The sequence below is a fragment of the Aulonocara sp. 'chitande type north' Nkhata Bay genome, linkage group LG22 (assembly GCF_057382095.1).
Source record: "Aulonocara sp. 'chitande type north' Nkhata Bay isolate Kocher_YH1m ecotype deep benthic linkage group LG22, A_spYH_male_GT1.1, whole genome shotgun sequence".
NCBI classification, from domain to species: Eukaryota; Metazoa; Chordata; class Actinopteri; order Cichliformes; family Cichlidae; genus Aulonocara; species Aulonocara sp. 'chitande type north' Nkhata Bay.
Genome location: NC_141364.1, coordinates 26959298 through 26979936, shown reverse-complemented (window position 1 = coordinate 26979936; position 20639 = coordinate 26959298). Strand labels below are relative to the sequence as shown.

Sequence of the window (20639 nt, the reverse complement as noted above, 5' to 3'; positions counted from 1 at the left end):
TAAGAAATGAGATAAAGTATATTTAGTGTTGTTATCGTGGGCCCGATAAACACGCTTTTCTCTGAGCGTAGCTCTGACGTCAGAGATGAATGGTACCAATGCGCAGTGATCATGGAGCCGTCATTTACCCGTAACAAGACCGGAAACGCTCTCTAATGTCTTTCAAAATAAAACCAAAGTAAAGCTCCATTTTACGTCAGGTTTCCTCTTTATTTCCATTAGAACAACAAAAATTGGAGGCAATGTTCAACATCTGAAGGGAGACAATAAAAAAGAAAGATTTCTGTTAATGGTATTTTTTTTTCTTTAATACTTTGTGAAATTTTAAAGAAAAAAACATATTTTTTGTTGTCATGCATTTTAGTACGTCACATATCTATAATGCAAAAGGATTAAGCACGTTTGCTGACTTGTCCGTGTGAATATACTAGTTTAGTTGCCCTGATACAGATTTCTTCCTCAAAATATTATCAAACTTTGTAAGATTTTGAAAAAATTTAAATAAAAAAAAAATAGCGAGAAAAACCTGCAAACACTCGAGCCCCAAACTGTGCCAAATCCAGAAAGTTCAATTCAAATCAGATTGACTTATATGGCGCCAAACCACAACAACACACACCTCGAGGTATTTTATACTGTAAGGTACAATAATAGTGAGAAACCCCTAAAATCAAACGACCCCCTTGCAGAAGGGACTTGGGAAGGGACAGTGTTTAACAGGAAGAAACCTCAGGCAGAACCAGACTCAGGGAAGATGAGACGGGATTAAAAAAACACATTAATCTCTGGGGAGAGTCAGAGAATGAACTAATGAAACTATTAAATGTATTTTAAATACATGTATCCGAGTGATTATTATTTTCCCGCAGTTTTTGAATATGTTTTTTAAATTCTGTATTATTTGTTTATCTATTTTCGCACATTTCCCACACTAGTTCCTTTACGCTTTTATTTTGAAAGCCACACGCCCTCGATCGGCCTGCCCTCTGTGTTTACTTCACGCAGCTGAAAGCTCGGGGAGGGAGAGAGATCCTGAGTTGACAGTGTGACACATTAACACGGGGACTCGCTGGAATGATCCGTGGCCGGTGTGCTGTCTTCGGTACCGGGATTTTCACTGAACTGCGGTCTCGTTAAAACCTTGCGGCTCACCGTCCGGAGCCCCGCGCGCTCCCGCAGGTGTAAATGTGCCAGAATGGACGCTGCTTCAGATTCCTCTGTGGTGAGTAGGACTGCTGTAGTTGCGTGCATGCATGCTGGTGGTGTTTTGAGGAGGGGGGGTCTTGTGTAGTAAAGGTGTGTTAAGTCAGCTGGGCCTCCTTTGGGTTTGAGCTGGGGGGCACTTTCCCCTCACTGCGCATCTTTCGGGTATCATTTTAGCATGCTGCCCGTGTCCGCTCGCCTCTCGTATGTGCGCCGTTTGCGCAGGCTGCTCTTCTCCGCACTGTCATGTTGTTGTGGATGCAGCCAGCAGGCATGTTGACAGTTGGCTGGTCCCATATGGGCAGTAGCACCTATGCGGGTGTAGGAAAAAAATAAAAATGTGAGAGATAAAAGGCAGGGTGGTCATCTAACAGCTTTAACACAGAAAACCGCTGAGATTGATGAATCCGGTGTGAGGGGCGCATGAAGTGTTTCCCGTGGTATAGGGAAGCTAGTTTACAGGGATGGAACTTTATTATACACCTTCAATAACATACAGAGGAGACATGGAAGTGCGGGTTACAGAGCTGAAGGAGGCTCATGGTGTTGTAGTGTACTTCTTATATGCATGGGGGATTGCTGGCACTCTAATGTTCCTGTTATTTCTGTATTAGTTTGTTATAAAACCACTGTCATTTACTGGCACAGCAGGAACATAAAAACGAAAATTAATGCAGATAAAGTAGAGCATCAGGGTCAGGGATTTATCTGAGCCGCGTTGGAGGTTAAATTGCGTGTCTTTGACCCTGAAGCAGGAACTCTTTACTATCAAAGAGTTTGCATGTGAACAATGGTGCTTATATTTAGCCTATTGGTCTATACTTTAATCAAATGTACCAGGAAACTGATTTTACTATTAACCATAGATTTGATGACCCCACACCCTCTTCCAGTTTATCTCAAGTCTCACAGGCTGGGAGTCTGGAGCAGCAATTATAACAGGTCCTTGGCCTCATAATCTGCGTATGTGTACTTTTCTGCACGCAAGTACACACGCGCACGCAAACCTTGTAAATCAATACTCCACCATCACCTTGGACCGGTTACACAACCAATGTCTTTGCATGCATGACTGGTATACAGTTGTACAGTATGTTCACATGTCGCAGAGACTAGAGGGATGGCTGGCTTTGTTGTTAAAAAAAAACAAACAAAATAAAAAAAAGAGAGCAAACTTCACCAAAAGTGCATTTTTGTACCTTGTTGTTGTTTCCATCACCAGGCGTTAGACTGGTCTCAGTCTGCTGAGATAAACATGAGGTCTAGATTTAGATGGGCTAATGTCAACGCCCAGGTTTGCTTATCAGCACACAGCAACGCACATTGACCTCACCTAACTTGCCCTATCATCAGACGAGTGCATCAGTGTGTGCGCTCTTGAGAGGACTGTGTGTGTGTCTGTGTGTCTCCTTTCTTTTCTTCAGTGTCTTGAAGCATTAACACCTACATGTTGTCGTTGTCAAAGAGGCAAAGAGTTCAGCTCTGTTGATATTACTTTGCGTCTGTGTGTGTGAGTGAAAGAAAAATCAGAAAGATGAAGATGTCAGCCTCCTATTATAAGAAACATGACTCACTCTTTTCTCACAGGTACATTTCTCCCAAAAAGCCCAAAGAGCGTTTTAGGCTTTCATAGTCTGATTTAAGCAACCGCAGACTGCTACTAGGTTAGAGCGGCTTTTATTTAGCTTTTCTTACTGTATTTAGTTGATAGGTGTGTCCCCTGACAACACCTGTTTGGAAATGTGTTGTCTTTTAAATTCAGGTGAGTTGGACACACCTAGGCGAGGATCAGTACACAGGAATGTTCTTGGCCTGCAAATTGTGTGTTTTGTGTCGTCGCCATGCTCCTGGTATGCAGGTTCTTGGAAGCGGAATGGCATGCCTCCCCTGCAGGCATTGTTTCGTAACCCAGGGCCGTGAAGCAACACACTGCATGACGAGAGAAGCTTGTGGCAATCGGAGCAGGGGCGTCTGACATAAGCGTATCAGAATTTGAGATGAACTAGTTTAGTTTGTCATCTTGGGCAGGCAAAAGGTGACAGATAGAAAATCCTGTACAGTATCATTCCTGAGCTAATGTGAATCAGGAGAAATAATTGAGTGGCTTGCTAGAGTGATGGAAAATGATGTGGCAGATGCTTTAATCTTTAATGAAGTTTGTAAAATTGTAAAAAAAAAAAATTTGGTGGTTAGTATAACAGATGGACACCGCTACCGTGAGGTAACCCATTAAAATTTAAAGTCTCTTCTTTGCTTGTTCTGTAATATAAAACTCAATTAACATATTGTTTGAAAAATAATGAAAGTCTCAAAATAAGCATTTTTGCTATAACCATGTTGGGTTTTTTAATTTAGGGATTGGAAGATCTGACTGGGAAACCCAGCCCAGAACATATGTGCAATCCTCCGTTGTGATCATGATTTCCAAAATGAACTTACTGTAGTCCAGTCTCTCATTGGAGTTGCTCGATAAAAACCAAAATGAGATCATTTTAATGATCATTTGGATTTGAATGAGACTCTAAACTAATCAGGAAAAGTGTTTCCACAAGTCAGGGCTCAGGGAGTTTTCCCCCATTGACTGCTGTAGGACCAGAAGTCTTTTTGCAACCACTGGGTTTCCCCCCTGGTGGTTATTAAATGCCACTTTAAGGCACTTCCTTGTTGGCTTTTTAGGCACAATTTCTTACAATATGTAAAAGGAAAAACAAAACAAAGAAATAACCTAATTATAAAAAATAATACAAGTTTTTTGAGCCCTTAAAATAACAGTGCATATGTCCTAGCCTTTTATCCTGCACAGCACTGAGACAGTAAATGCAACTCAGAGTAGGTGTAGTGTTTGTCTGTTGGCCAAAAACTACATGTATGAATGTAACATACAAATGTGAGTCAAAACATGATCAAAAGTCAATCTCCAAATATCCTCTCTGAATATAAACTTGTCACTATATTTCCTAATGTACTGTGTTGGGTTCTCCATATTTTATTGCTATTTTCTGTTTTCATTTTTAAAAATTTCATAGCAAATAAAGACACTTTAAAAAAAATTGATATTATAAATGTAGTTGATTTTGCTGTTTAGTTATACCTTAAAATATGTCAGTCTGTTAGTTTTTTTTCTGACTCTGGCAGACAGCAATCCCATAGTCTATAATAGAATATAGAGTTTTGGATAGGATGGGCTGTTGAACACTCATGGTCTCTGCTTGCTGTTCCCTGATGTTACTCTTAGTTCAGAGTTATAATTTATCCAACACTAGTTTATGAACAAATACCTACAAAGCTAATGATATTGGTTTTAGTTATGCTTTGTTTTGTTTTTTTTGCACAATGAGATGCTGAGCATGACAAACCACGACTCTTCAAGTTTTCTCCAAGCACTGTTAAAGATAACCTTACATAACAACTGGACTTTAGACTCTTGGCTCACTCTCTGCAATTCGAGCTATTATTATTATGATACTGTGCCTTGGTCCAGCTAATGCCAAAGTAATGAGCAGTAATGGTGAGCAAATATTAGTTCATCAGACAGGTTCATGATCCATTGTTTAGCAGAGTAAGTGACTATTATCATGAGTGGCTGTGTTTTGGTTTCTTGTATCTCTTACTGTTTTCCCCGTTCTCACCCTCAGATCATAGCGAAGTGGGACTGAACTGAGTGGAGCACTCAAAACCCGAAATATTTGCCACAACCAGTTGAGTATCTTGCTATCAAATCTACCACAAGGAGATCAACAGTTAGCCCAGAATTAGCTCAAACACCACCACCACCAACCTCACGTACGTTCAGCCTAATCAGGAGAAGATGAAGGACTGACAGCCGAAGACCGGCAGGTGACAGAAGGCAGCTCCGACCTCCCCATCCGCCAACCGCCATGGCGGGGCTGAAGCGCCATCATGATGGGAAGATTGCAGGGCTGTACGACCTGGACAAGACGTTGGGTCGTGGACACTTTGCTGTGGTCAAACTGGCCCGCCATGTATTCACTGGAGAAAAGGTATGCTCATCCAAGTCCATATATGCAAGTTCAATCATTTGTTGGCAGTTACTAGATTTCTTCACTTTGAAAAAAAAGTTTAAAAATACTTTTAAAGACGTCACCCTTGTTCTTAGAAACAGGCATACCAAAGAAGGGTGACTGGGAGCACTGATGAGACTAAATATTTCTGATAGTGTGATTCTGTTCTTGGTGGACATCAGAACATCTGTACTAGCTCTACTAAGCACCTCTAAGTGAAGATAATACAGTCTCACTGTTTCTGTGCAAGTGCTTCAACAGCTGCTGACGTTACCAGCGCTGCTATTGTTCTGATCAGTTCTAACTTCTGTCTTTCAGGTTGCGGTGAAGGTGATCGATAAGACGAAGCTGGACCCGGTTGCACGGGGTCACCTTTTTCAGGAGGTGCGATGCATGAAGATGGTGCAACACCCCAACGTGGTACGCCTCTACGAGGTCATCGATACAGCCACAAAGCTCTACCTCATCTTGGAGCTGGGCGACGGAGGAGACATGTATGACTGCATCATGAAACATGAAGGAGGCCTCAGCGAGGAGGTTAGTGGGGCTAATGAACATGCAGAGGTGTCCTTCATGCAGTCTACCAAACCTTGAGTTACTTCTTTGTTTCTGTACTTGATCTTGGGTACTTGAAGAAAGAACCTTAACACATTAATTTAGTTTATCTGGAGATGGGAAGGGAAGCATTTTTTAAAAGAACAGAATTTGGTTGCATTGGTTTGGTTTATTTCTAGCTAGTATAAAAATGTGAGGAAATATAGTGAAGAACAGTTCAATGGTAGCCAGAAGCATTATATATGCAGATACTTGGAAGTTAATAAATTCTAGACATAAGTAAGCAACAGTGATGCTGAAAGCAATAACACTGTAACTAAAGGAGGGCAAAAGGGGTCTTTATTCCATATTTAGCGGCGAGTTGAACAAAATTCCTTTGCAGATGCAAATTTTGTTTATCACAACATTGCATACAGGCAACATATGTTCAATGTGACATGTGAAAGAAAGATGATAATCACATTTGTAATAAATCTTTTATAAAAACATATAGTTGTTAATAATCACTGTATGTTTGACACTGGTTGTTCAAAGTTCCCTTCATATTTTCTTACGTGTTTAAGAAGAGATGGGGTCGTGCCTAAAGGAAATAAAAATTCTTCATACAAGCACCTCTAAAACTCACTAACTGCATAATAGTTATGTTGTCTGTTTTATCAGAAAACAAAAGTGGAAAAACAAAGTATTTGCCATGTTTCTGCGATCGTTGATTAGCTATTCCGGTCTTCTTGCTAAGCTAGCTAGCTACATGTACTTTCTGGCCACTTCAGAAAAACAGGAACAAGTTGCAAACACCACACTAACATTAGCATTCTGTTGGAGTTAAATATTCAAGTTCGAGTCAAATTTTCCCGCTCTAATTCTGCAGATCCTGACTCTTTATCTATTCCAAACTTTTCTCAAGCTAACTCTTGCTAACTTCTTTTTAGTTTGCTGTTTGTTTTCTGGGTTTTGGAGCATTTTTATTGTATTTTTTTACATTTGTCTCTCCTCTTTAAGGTGGCCAAGTGTTACTTTGCCCAAATCGTCCATGCCATCTCCTACTGCCACCGGCTACATGTGGTGCACAGGGACCTGAAGCCTGAAAACGTGGTGTTCTTCGAGAAGCAGGGTGTCGTCAAGCTCACTGACTTCGGGTTCAGCAACCGGTTTCAACCTGGGAAAAAACTAAACACCTCCTGCGGCTCACTGGCCTACTCAGCGCCTGAAATACTGCTGGGGGATGAATACGACGCTCCTGCTGTGGGTAAGTCTGAAGAAGTGACAGAGAGTAGCTGCTGGGGTACATCTGTGGTGATTTATTTTAGTTCCTACAGCTTTAGCTTTACTAAAACAGGACACCATCTGAGTTGTTAGTGCAGTGTTGTATCAAGCAGCAGCTCACATTCACATTCAATCACTGTCTCAGCTGTGATAGCTCTGACCAAGCTATATGGCCTGCAATGGTTTGTAAGGAACCTGTAGACCTGCTTGGCACACTGCCGGTATTATCAGGCAGCTGATAGAAGGAGAGGAGCTGTTCAAAGTTCAGAGCATGATAGCATACCTTGAAGCCTGGAAATGAGATGATCCACAGCCCTGCAGTCCTGCACCTGCAGTTTATTTCTGTCTGCAGTTTGCTTTCATTTGCCTCTCTGTGAATAACAAAATCTGATATCAGATCGGGCTGAAATTGGTTTCTCAGCACTCTCTTCTTCTGTAATTGGAGCGCGCACTCACCTCAGTGTCACCACCACCACCCCCCAACACCCCACCCCAACATCGTCTCTCCCATCAATGGTGCTTCCAGTTCTTGCTGCTGAGGTGCAGTTAAGATATTGAATTATATTGTAACGGAAAACAAATCAAACATAATTGTGCAGAGTGAGGGGAAAAGAGGGCAAGAGAAAGAAAGGGAAGTAAGAGGGAAACTGACAGAGCGAGAAAAAGGCATCAGGAGTCCCTCTGTCTACAGATGCCTCTCTGTCAGGAGCAGGAGAAAAGCATTTTCTGTTTTTCTGACTGAGTGGATTTGCAGTGGCTATTTTCTTCTCTCTGCCTTCACTGCCTCTCACTCTCTTTTGTGCCAAGCGGCGTCCATATTTTGAAAGCAATAATAGTCTTATTTGACTGCGCGTGTGTGTTTTCGTATGGATGATGTGTGAGTTGCTGAATGTGTGGGGCCTGTCTGAGCACTTGTTAGTGGACATTTTGCGGCGTGTGTGCGTTTGTTCTCTGGACCGTGCATACTGCCTGTGCACTATTGCTCATTCAGCTGAGATGATGATGTTTTGATTGCAGGGATTATCCACCCAGCCGGGATGTAATATTGTGTGATTGTATCAGCAGTGCTGTCTGATGGGCGAACAGGCTAAATGGAGGCCAGCAGTCCTGACGTTCAGGTCTTTGAGGAAACCTGGGCTGGGATTACACTGCTGCCAGGCTACCTGCTGACAGTCTGTAGGGCAACTGAGCTTTTCCGGTGACTTGCCATGTGGCGGTCGCCCCAGTTTGTTGCAGAGATAAGAAGCTGTCCTCGCCTGGCTTTCTCACTTCGGGCCTGCTTGGCATTGGTTTTTGTTTTTTTTCAGGAAGTGCTGAAAATATTTTGAGATTAAACATGAGTCAGTCCTGCAGATTGTGCAGAAGGAGCCAATTTGCAGGAGGCAAACACTCCAAGCTTCAAGCAAACCACACAAAAACTATAATTATTTATAAATGGTGTCACATTGCTTCAAATTTAACTTCTTCATCTCTTAGCTCTCACAGTTTTTCATTAGAGGTTAGTATGCTGTTTATTGTTGCTTGTCACTTAATGAAATATCAGAACATAGTGAAAATGCCCATCAAACCTTACTGCTGTATAAATGTAACTAACAATCACTCTGTATTTAAAATACTTGTTTTTGTCACTCAGTGTAGCGATTTCAGCCTTAAGTTGAAAAATGAATGGGTCATGGCAGACTAGAAGTGAAATTAAAAGGAAAATTGAGACCCAGATATGTGCGCGAAACTGTATTCTTCTATGAAAAACTTAAAATGATTTTGTTGGACAAATGAGTCCTCTCTGTAAATATTCTTCGGTGTGTGGGCTCCCTCCTTTTTGTCTTCAGTAAATGGAAAGTTAAATATACAGTGGGGCAAAAAAGTATTTAGTCAGCCACCGATTATGCAAGTTCCCCCACCTAAAATGATGACAGAGGTCAGTAGTTTGCACCAGAGGTACACTTCAACTGTGAGAGACAGAATGTGAAAAAAAAATCCATGAATTCACATGGTAGGATTTGTAAAGAATTTATTCGTAAATCAGGGTGGAAAATAAGTATTTGGTCACCTCAAACAAGGAAAATCTCTGGCTCTCACAGACCTGTAACGTCTTCTGTAAGAAGCTTTTCTGTCCCCCACTCGTTACCTGTATGAATGGCACCTGTTTGAACTCATCATCTGTATAAAAGACACCTGTCCACAGCCTCAAACAGTCAGACTCCAAACTCCGCCATGGCCAAGACCAAAGAGCTTTCGAAGGACACCAGGAAAAGTATTGTAGACCTGCACCAGACTGGGAAGAGTGAATCTACAATAGGCAAGCAGCTTGGTGTGAACAAATCAACTGTGGGAGCAATCATCAGAAAATGGAAGACATACAAGACCACTGATAATCTCCCTCGATCTGGGGCTCCACGCAAGATCTCATCCCGTGGGGTCAAAATGATCATGAGAACGGTGAGCAAAGATCCCAGAACCACACGGGGGGACCTGGTGAATGACCTGCAGAGAGCTGGGACCAAAGTAACAAAGGTCACCATCAGTAACACACTACAACGGCAGGGAATCAAATCCCGCAGTGCCAGACGTGTTCCGCTGCTGAAGCCAGTGCATGTCCAGGCCCGTCTGAAGTTTGCCAGAGAGCACATGGATGATACAGCAGAGGATTGGGAGAATGTCATGTGGTCAGATGAAACCAAAGTAGAACTTTTTGGTATAAACTCAACTCGTCGTGTTTGGAGGAAGAAGAATACTGAGTTGCATCCCAAGAACACCATACCTACTGTGAAGCATGGGGGTGGAAACATCATGCTATGGGGCTGTTTTCCTGCCAAGGGGACAGAACGACTGATCTGTGTTAAGGACAGAATGAATGGGGCCATGTATCGTGAGATTTTGAGCCAAAACCTCCTTCCATCAGTGAGAACTTTGAAGATGAAACGAGGCTGGGTCTTCCAACATGACAATGATCCAAAACACACCGCCCGGGCAACAAAGGAGTGGCTCCGTAAGAAGCATTTGAAAGTCCTGGAGTGGCCTAGCCAGTCTCCAGACCTCAACCCCATAGAAAATCTGTGGCGGGAGTTGAAAGTCCGTGTTGCTCGGCGACAGCCCCAAAACATCACTGCTCTCGAGAAGATCTGCATGGAGGAATGGGCCAAAATACCAGCTACTGTGTGTGCAAACCTGGTAAAGACCTATAGTAAACGTTTGACCTCTGTTATTGCCAACAAAGGTTATGTTACAAAGTATTGAGTTGTATTTTTGTTATTGACCAAATACTTATTTTCCACCCTGATTTACGAATAAATTCTTTACAAATCCTACCATGTGGATTCATGGATTTTTTTTTTCACATTCTGTCTCTCACAGTTGAAGTGTACCTCTGGTGCAAATTACTGACCTCTGTCATCATTTTAGGTGGGGGAACTTGCACAATCGGTGGCTGACTAAATACTTTTTTGCCCCACTGTAGATTTCCTCTTCCTCTTCATGAAGCACAACCTACACCTAAAAAAGAAATAACTTACCTAATAGTGATTATTCTGGGTACATGCATACTTCAAAGCATATCTATGCTTAATGACCATACATAAATGGAAATGTTTATTGATTGATTGATTGATTGATTGATTTAGAAGAAGATGTTGTATAAAGATGAGTAGGACAGGATGCTTGAGTTGGCCCACTCAGTGTTCAGGGTTAACCCGGTGAAGACAGGACTGGTTATCCTGTTGGTTATCATTGTTAAAACGGTGTTCAGGGCAGCAGAAAGGATGTTTACACTGCCAGCTGTCACCAATAAAGAGTCGGCGTTGTTAGCGAGAGAGATGCTGATGTGCGCTGACGCGAACAGTGTTATCCAGAGATGTGTGAGCCATCTGGTTTATAAATAAAGTTATCGAGGAAGGAAGTTTGGCCGACCGCTGACGCAAGTAATGAGGGAGCAGGGTCGCGGTTGCTAGGATACGTTGGTTGGGGGTAAGGTGGCAGTGGGGGCTGCAGCAGCATTTGCTCCCTCCATCAGCAGTATGGAGCACTCTTTCACTGCCTCAAAGCAATAAATCCTCACCACCCACAGTAAACTGCCACATTTACTCCACCAGATTGAACTCTCCTGCGTATCCTGGCAAACTGGAGTGATATGAAGACGTATCACCAGGGGTCCCGAGCACTGTAAACCCACTTCCAATCTGTTTACCTCCTTTTTTTGGGTCTTCTCAAACTTCCGAGTTAGAAGAGCACAGGTTTTGTTCAGATAATAATTGTAGCATGCTGTACCATGTGCTGTTCCTTTGAGAAAACCATGGACTGTATATAAAAGGTGGACATAGCTACAGCGACATCACCCATTGCTTTTGCACTCCCATTTTAATTTTTTTTAATTATTATCTTTTTACGGTTTGCTTTTTTGTCTTTTTTTTTAGCTAGAAATTGGCATATTTGGGCGCGAGGATTGAGTGCTAGCAAGCTCGTTTAGGACCTAGCTACCTGCTATATAGTCACACAGGAACTCACAAAATGACTGCACTGCAAAAGCTGGTTTTATTACATTTATCATCACCACTCTTGTCTAAGTTCTCAGTCATGCAGGTCATGATAGTCTAAGGAACTTGGGAAGAAAACGACTGGACTTCTTTAAGTTTTGTCCAAGAAGCTTCTTCAGTTCTAAAACCAAATGGTGGAGAGTCCCAGGTATTAAAACCCTAGTGGGGGCTGTCCCTTAGGTGGTGGTTGTCCCGCTATTAGTCATGTGTGCCATCACATTAACCAAGGTGTGAAAAAAGCTGTGGGTCTTTACCACAGATCAGCTAGATCAGCTAATGCAAGATGTGAGTGGGGGTTGAGGCACCTGAGAAGGAATTTTAAGACTCCATTGTAGGTGGGAGACAGTTGGTGTTGTAAGCCATGCCCACTGATGAATGATGGTTGTTCACAGTGGTCATAAATAGCCTCCTTTACTCCTCTTTCAAACCATTTGTCTTCTCGGTCAAAAATGGAAACATTGCATAGCATCTTCGACCTCTGCTAGGATTTAAATACCTGAGACTCTCCACCTTTTGGTTTTAGAACCGAAGAGGTCTCTTGGCTGAGCAGTGAAATGTCTTCAAAACTTAAAGAAGCCTAGCTGCTTTCTTTCCAAGTTCCTTAGGTCACCACTCTTCTAAACACTGATGTAATGCCTAAACACTAATAGTGAAAATTAGCACCTAGCTAGCTAACAAACACAATGAACTAGCTAATGAACAAAGAGTATCTCATAGCTGACAAGGGCCCAAATTTATCTCAGGAAAGTCTAAAAAGTAATCTAAAAGGAGCGAACAGCTTGCAGCTTGTTCCACAGTTGCTAGTGACATAAAATAATTTATTTCAGTTTGAAAACCAGATGCTAACTAGCATCTCTTTAGCTTTCATAATGTGACTTATTTCAAAGTAAAATGGAACATGTTTGTGGGGTTTAATGTAGATGTGGGCAGATCGATCCAAATATCCACAGTATCAATACTGTCGATATTGTACTGATATCATATTGATATCCTATCCTCCAAGTTCAGTATTTGGTTTACCTAATAAATTTGTTTTTTCTGGAAATGAGAAGATGCCTTTTTGTGTTGACTGTCACATCTATTTTACTTACAACCTATTGATTGCACATTTAAACAACACATGTCGACCCGAAGTGCTTTAAAGACAGCACATTTACATTTCAGGTCCAAAAAAACACAGTTTCAAAATGCATGAAAAGCAGAAATGTGTATTTTGTTGTTTGTTTAAACGAATTATTGTAAAAAGTAAAAACCTCAGTAAAATTGCAAATTGATGATGATTCATCTAATCATGACACAATGGTCTCACCTACATAAGCTGACTTTATAAGTTAAAAATATCAGTATCAGTTTTGGTGTTGGCAATACTGGCCCTGTATTTTGTGGGTATCGGATTAATGTCAAAATTTGAAGTGTCGCACACAACTAGTTTAATGGTCAAATGCATTTTATAGATGTGTGATTAAATCATTTTATGGTTAAGAAATGATACAGGTGCTAAATTAAACCTGGATTTTGTGTTTTTTACTTAAGTCAATCTTAAGAGCAGACAAAGCTTACTATGAAATTTGCTGAAAATGGGTCAAAACCGTGACTAAGACCGAGTCTGCTTGCTTTTATGTCACAGCCTCTGCTCGCAGTCTGTATATGACAGCAGAATGTGTGTCAGTGGACCATCCTGCTGACCCGAGCAGCAGTGGAAGCCCTGAGCAATAAAGTTGCTCTTTTGAATCAGACCAAGAGAAGCGTTCCATAAAATTAGCATTTGTATGAAGCTTTGAGGGATGAACACGTTAACCCACTTTCCCTGGACGGCGCGTTTGTGTGGAAGCGCGTGCACCAGTGTAAGTGTGAGCATGACGCTGGCGGCAGGCAGCAGCACTGAGCTTCATCCTCGGTTAGACAGATGTGTCCTAAGCTGGCACACATTCATGGAAATGGCTCTGATCGAATATGATTCATGCTTCATTTGAACTTGGGGAAGAGACAGCTCTTGTTTTTTGTTTTTTTTTGGGGGGGGGGGGGTTCTTCTTTATCTAGGTCGCTAAGCAGACAGAACATGCGGGCTTCACTTAGTTGATCAGTCATCTTTATTTTCTGGCCTTCTTACAAAAACAACAGCTTTTTTCTGACCGTAATGACTTGTTCATTATAAACTGACCACATTCTCTCTCTGTGTCTCTGCAGATATCTGGAGTCTGGGCGTGATCCTCTTCATGCTGGTCTGTGGTCAGCCCCCCTTTCAGGAGGCTAATGACAGCGAAACGCTCACTATGATCATGGACTGCAAATACACGGTGCCGTCGCACATCTCCCATGCATGCAGAGAGTAAGTAACAAGCGCACGCACATAGCTGCAAAGATGGACAGAGTACTCTGCAGGTGCTGCATATTTCATGTTTGTAGATGTGTGAAGAAAAGAGAGCAAAGAGAGAGGTGCGGTCTCCCTTCGTTGTCCTGCTTTCACTCAGTGCTGCAGTCAGCTGCTCCACCAGAGATGCAGTGCTGCGTTAAGTGTATCTAATGCACCCTTTAAAATTGGACTTCTATTTTTAACATTGTGAGGGTTTAACGATGAGTCAAAGCAGAGCTGGGCGAAATAGTTGCAGAATACATTTTGAACGGCTGAAGCTTTGCAGACACATACTGTTAGTGAACATGGCTTCATTGGGTCAGGTTGACTTTCACAAAGCACCCCAAATATTGGCACGTAGCCCAGTTTTTGTGATGTTTATTTGAACCCTCATCCAAATCTATTGCCAACGTGGGCCTGATAAAACAGCACTTCTACCTATTTGTTTGGGGGATTTAGCCAGTGGATTTAGTATATCTTGCTAAGCCAGAGTGCAAAAAATAAATAGCTTGTATGCAGACCCAAACAGGGTTCTTTCAGTACTGCTACTGTTTGGAGGAGAAACACGTGCAGTCAGATATCATAAGCGCTAACTTCTAATCAGTCTAGATTAGGTGCATTGATAATTTGCAAGAGAAAACGCATCGCTTCATAATCCTGGCTCGTTTGTTAGCTGTGCGGCTAGCAGCTGAATAGGCAACACCCTGTTCCACTCGTGTGTAGGTGTACAGCATGCACAGTTTGTTGGAAGCTCTGCATGCTGTACACCTACTTGTATTACAGGCCTGGAGGCTTGAACTCGTGCCAGGAGGTTAGCTGTTAGGTTAGCTGATAAAGATTAATAGCCTACTGTTGCTATGAGCTATTTTACACATATAAAAACAATAAGTACTTAGAAAAAGAATAAAGAACCAGACAAATGAGATACCTTAGTTCTGTCCCATCTGTAAGTCTGTTCGGTAACATGGCCAGGTTTGGACAAAACCCTGCAACTGTAATAAATTAAAATTTTCTATTACCATCCATTCTTATTTCATTCGTAACACCAGTTTCTGCCTTTTAAACATTCCTACATCAACGACCAGCTGTTTCTCTGGTGTGTCAGGAGTACTTACCTCCACTGTGATTCCCTCCAGTCTTATAGGCCACATGCTGCAGAGAGACCCCAAGAAGAGAGCGACCCTAGAGCAGATTGAGAGCCATCAGTGGCTTCAAGGTGTCGACCCCTCCCCAGCCACAAAGCTGTCTACTCCTCTGGTGTCCCATCGCAGCTTGTCGGAGGAGGAGCATGGCTCCATCATCCAACGCATGGTGCTCGGGGGCATCGCAGACAGAGACGCCATAACTGAGTATGTGTCCCTCTCTCGTACAATCACACATAAGTAAAAATCAATGCAAAGCTGTTCTATCTTGTGTAATCTCCGAAAATTCGTCATGGTTCACTCGTCCCACTGAAGTGTAATTGAGTGTCTTCAGCAGTTTAATTGGCATTAACAAGCAGCTGGCAGTCAATCCTGAGCTGTCAAATTAAATCTCCACTCCCGTCACTTCCCTTTTCCACTCACGGGTGGGGTGAGGCATTGATCTGTGTTCCATATATGTGTGTGCGCGTGCATACTTTTGTGCATTTTGGACCTCAATTTGATTTCTGTCTCCTCCGTCACAGGGCTCTGGAGTCTAACCAGTACAATCACATCACAGCTACCTACTTCCTGCTGGCCGAGAGGATGCTGAGGGAGAGACAAGAGAAGGAGCAACACAGCCAGACACGATCACCCAGCCCCAGCAAGGCCCAATTCAGGTACACACACACCCCAGCGCACATACACAAACATTTCCTGAGACAGACAGAATGCTGCCTCTGCAGTGCTGCGTACTGTCAGTTTACGCAAAACAAGTCTGACAGAGGATGGACAGACGGAGCCCTTTTTTTTTCAGCAGGGATTGAAGGACACACTGAGAATAGAAGAGAGGCTGCAGATCAGCAACACTGTGAGGGATGTGCTACCAGAAATATCCTGCAACAGAACAAAAGCAGCGTCTTTTTATTTTCTCTTCTGAGAGACTGAATCTAACATTGAAGATTTAACTATGAAGTTACACTAAACCTCTAAAATAAGATAATTTTATATAATTCTATGAAAATATTAAGTAAATGAGATTAGAAGAAAAAAGTAATATAGATTAAAGAATAATCTCACTGCTTGTTTTGTGGATTCGACATATTTAGCTCTATTGTCTTGCATCACAATTTTAAGGCCAGTCAGAGTTGGAGAGGAGCATCATATTTCCCAAAGTGCCTTCAACCATCTCTCACAAATTCCTAGCAATATAGCACTGAACTTAAATTCAACCACTCCAACAGAATTAAATATTAACAGCATGGCCATTTACCACTCTTATTCTAATGTAGGATAAATGGAGAAAATAATGTGGCTGTTACCATTAGAGAAGTAAATAATTCAGCATTTTGAGAAATTTTCTTTGAGTCTCAGAACAAATCAGTGAAGCATAGCTAGCGGCTTGTTAGCTTAGCTTGGTGTAAACTGTTAAAATACGTAAAATAGTGAGTAACACGAGGTGGAAGAGAGTCATTAACAAACACCTGAAGATCAACATTTTATACATGGTATCACTTTTTTACATTTATATGGTTTTAATGCATGCACAGGTTTTAATTAATGCACAGAGCCTGGAGCCAGTTAGCAGATAGCTTTGGTTTGAGATTATAAATATAGAAAATTGCTAACTTTTGATAAATTGGTAGCTTACGGTATATTTGTGTACTTCATATATCTTATATATGCTATAAGGGGGTTTATTAGGAATCTTCAGTGTTTTATTTAGCTTTATATTTTTAGCTATGTTATACAGAACCAGGCTAGCTGCTATAAGTTTTTATGCTAACCTTTCTAGCTGATTACAGCTAGGTATTTACTCTATTTATTTATCAGTTTTTTTGTCTCTTGAAAAAAAAAAGTAAATGTCATTTTTTTGCCACCATTGAAATAACTTAAGAATCGTATGTAATTTATTAATTCTCAACATTGTATTTGGCCCTTTGCAGGCAGTCTTGGCCCACCAGAGTGGATGTTCACCAGGATGTCAGCGATGGTTTAGGGGGTCCAGCTATCTCCCACCCTGGAGGGCCGCAGTCCCCTGCCCGTAGTGCTGAGAGCCTCCACAAAGGCCCCAGGCCTAAAACAGCTCTTCTAGATGTCAGCCAGCGGCAGGAAAATCACACTCTAGCATCCAGCCAGCAGCAGCAGGCGCCACAACAAAACCAGGAGAGAGGGCTCAGACCTCTGGCAAAGCCCCACTCCAACCCCCTTAGGTTGGGCTCTCTTTCTTCAGTGGGTCCTGGAAAACCTCGGAGTCCCAGCCTTTTCAGCGTGGAAGAGGATGAGGAAGAAGATGGGGCAGAAGACAAATGTTTGCCCCCCTGTACACTGCCTTCTCAAGTGGTGCTTCGTTGCAAAGCTTCCTCCTCATCGTCGTCTTTGTCCGGTAATCGGCTGACATCTCGTATGAGTGCTCCAATTCTCAACCAGATCCACGAGGAGGATAAGGAGGACGAGGAGGAAGAGGAAGAGAGCAGGGAGTTGCAGGGACTTGGCCCGCCCAAACCCAGCCTCAGCCTCAATCTGAACTCTAGGATACCTTCACCTTCAACACTCATGTCCTCACCTAAAACTGTTGGTGCACTGGCACCAGTTGCCACGTTCACTCCTAGCTCAGAGACTAGCGATGATGATACAGAAAGTCACTATAAACCTGACACAGCAAGTCTAGATGAACATGGGGTTGAGAGAGGAGGGAGGAAAGAGGATGGAGAGAAAACGGGGGCAGGACAGGACAGTCCTTCCAACTGTGCCAGTCCTGGATCAGGGTCAGGCCAAGGTAAAGGCACAGCCAAGGCTGCCAGCGGTCTGGTGGAAAGCCTAAAGCTGATGAGCCTGTGCCTAAGCTCTCAGTTCCACAACTTAACGGGGGGAGGAGGGGGAGGTGGCGGAGGTGTTGCTGCTGGCAGTGCCGGCAGTGCTGGTGGAGATGCCCAGGACCGTCCCATGTGGAGAATGTGCATGGGCGGATCCACTGGTAGTTTAGATAAGGTCTCGCTCCTGGGTGGCCCCTCGCCCAGGGGCAACCTGTACCACCAGCCCCCGCTGGGAGACGCACTGGCAGATCCACTGCTGGAGGGACCCTGCTCAGGCCGATTGAGGCTGGGAGAGCTGGACCTGGCCCGGGAAAACCACAGAAACATGAAGAACCGTGTGCTGCAGATGCCTCTGAGCGACAAGACTCTGTCCGTCAACATTCACCGGAGCCCCAAGGAGGGTCTGCTCTGCACGCCAACCCCACACAGCTGCTGCCAGGTCATCTAGAGCACACCTCCCATGTTCCTCCGCTCATATTCCTGCGACCATTATTATTCTGCTTTCATTTCAGTGATGTCACCACATGAATGCGCATTGTTTTTGCATTTCTATTTCTTCCCTTTTGTTTTGACACGCATTGGTGAATAACTGGGAGGTCCAAATGCCAAAAATTGCACATTTAGAGACAATAAGTCTCCACGGAGGACACTGGGTGCAATGCCAAGTATGTGAAGCACTTTCAGCAGATTCAACAAAACACGGAAGGGGGGGAGGTCCTAACCGGCAGGTGTGTTTAAATGATGATACCGAAGGTGCTCACACTTTCACACTCTTAAATACCGTATGCGCACAACATTCACACCGTCAGCACTCTGGTAAGCCGAAGGGAAAGCTGTAGATTTTTTTTAAAGTATCATGTTACATATCATCTTTTTGTTGTGTTTTGATGCTGTTTTTTAATATAATTTTTAAATTATATTTTGGACATTTTATCTTTTTTTTATTTTAATGCTTTGACTGAAAGAGTTAAGTGTTTTCACTGAAACAAGGACCAATACAGGGTGAAAATGATGACGGTGGCACACAATATTTTGTAGTCTTATCACTGTTTTATTTTTCTATCTCGAACATGCTCTATAGAAAAGGAAATGCACACTCGCTCGTCAAGTCTCTGCAGGTGAACGGCAGAGTTTGTACATATGTGAATATACCTAGCAGTACTCTGTACCTGTAGTATTAACGGTAATGTTGTATTGCGGTAGAAACCTGAATACTAGATCCTAACGCACCATTGTTCGTCATTCCTACTGGATATCCAAGGTTTTGGTTGAACCCAGAGCTCTAAAGCTGTTTAAAGAGATCAGAAATCTCCACCGCCACATAATCAAATTATTAAATGTGCAATGGCAGCTTTTTAAAGTGAAGTGGCCCTGTTTCTATGTCCAGTGGAAGGAAGAAAAATTTAAAACTGGGGCAAACCCAAACCATGTTCATCCCGTAGCTGTCCAGGATCACAGTAGCCACTGTTGTAGCGTATTCCAAGACAACAACAACAACAATCGAGGGGTTTAAATGGAAAACAACAACACCGCCCCTTAAAGTGTCAGCCTGTGTAACTGGATGTGTGACCCACCCCTAGCGGAATATATAACTTGACAGTGCATGTGTTTTTGCTGTAGCAACCTTACTCTTAACCCACTGAGGTCAAGCCACCTATTGTATCTACCTAAGTAACAGATTCAAATGGTCACTTTACTGTAACCTCACAGCAATACCAGCGACTGCAAAATGTACAACAATAATATATGTGCCATAAGATCTGTCTTGAGCATATTGTACTGTATGTATATGATAGAGATCTATTAAAATAAAATGATGTGAATGGAGTCTCATGTCTGTTTCTCAAATGTTGTAAATGTTTTCTCTTTTGCCATCAGTGTATCAGAGGTTTAAAGCACAGGTTCTATATATAATAGCCATGGTGATGTCACCCGTTGGTTAATGAGGTCTAAAAGATATTGTCTTTATTGCCTAATGGCAGTTACTATAAACCTGATTCAGCAAGTGTGGTTGAATGTAGTTTCTGAAGTAAAGTTTTTAAAATAAGTTGTCTATGCACAGCCAAACAAGCCATGATTTTCAGTCTTTTTCTAATTTTATTGTCATCGACTTTAACATTTAACATGCTAACTGAAGCCTGCAGACTCTGAGCATTGCACTGTGTGATCTTGGGCTGAATTTGCTGGGACATCCACTCGTGGGAAGACTGTGACATTGTGTTAACACACCTGAATGCTCCAGACATGCAAACTGCTAAAACCTCTTTTATGATTATGCTCACACTTGCCGATGATCTGTTAGTCAAGTAAATTTGATTAGCAGCACCTGGCTAGTAAGGACAGACTTAGTTTTTCAGCAGACTGCATAAAGTCCTGTGAAACATTGTTTCTTTTCATATAATATATGTGAGGATCCACTTGGGTCCATGTGGCAGACATTTTCTCCTCACAGTGAACACAGGGCTCTCTGCGGAGATTTCTTGTGCCCTCCAAATGACTGCAGACTCTTTCAGGCTGACTATCCGGCTTTAATTTTAAATATTAAAAGAATACTACTCATCCATTGTATATATAGCCTCCTGCATTTTCTCAAGCATAATCCCTATCAAATGTACTCCCAGTGGGCCAGTAAAAATAAACACTTGTGTGAAGCAGGACTTGAAACAAAAATTTGACAAAGTCTTGAGCAAAGTGTGTATACATGCAATAAATCATGCGAACAATAGGGAAATTTTCCACTTGGCCTCTGTACAAGCATCAGCCTCCAATGCTGAACA

The 20639-nt window shown here is 42.4% G+C and overlaps 1 protein-coding gene across 1 annotated transcript; it reads left to right on the top strand.

Annotated features, from left to right (window-relative positions):
• The first annotated feature begins 987 nt into the window (after positions 1-987).
• On the top strand, positions 988-19684 carry LOC147304330 (SNF-related serine/threonine-protein kinase-like). The gene is made up of 8 exons (XM_086280254.1): positions 988-1222; positions 4839-5204; positions 5544-5762; positions 6780-7026; positions 13760-13901; positions 15062-15274; positions 15592-15726; positions 16993-19684. The coding sequence occupies exons 2-8, from the start codon at positions 5082-5084 to the stop codon at positions 18308-18310; spliced, it is 2397 nt and encodes a 798-aa protein (XP_086136380.1). The 5' UTR covers positions 988-1222; positions 4839-5081; the 3' UTR covers positions 18311-19684.
• Positions 19685-20639: the final 955 nt, after the last annotated feature.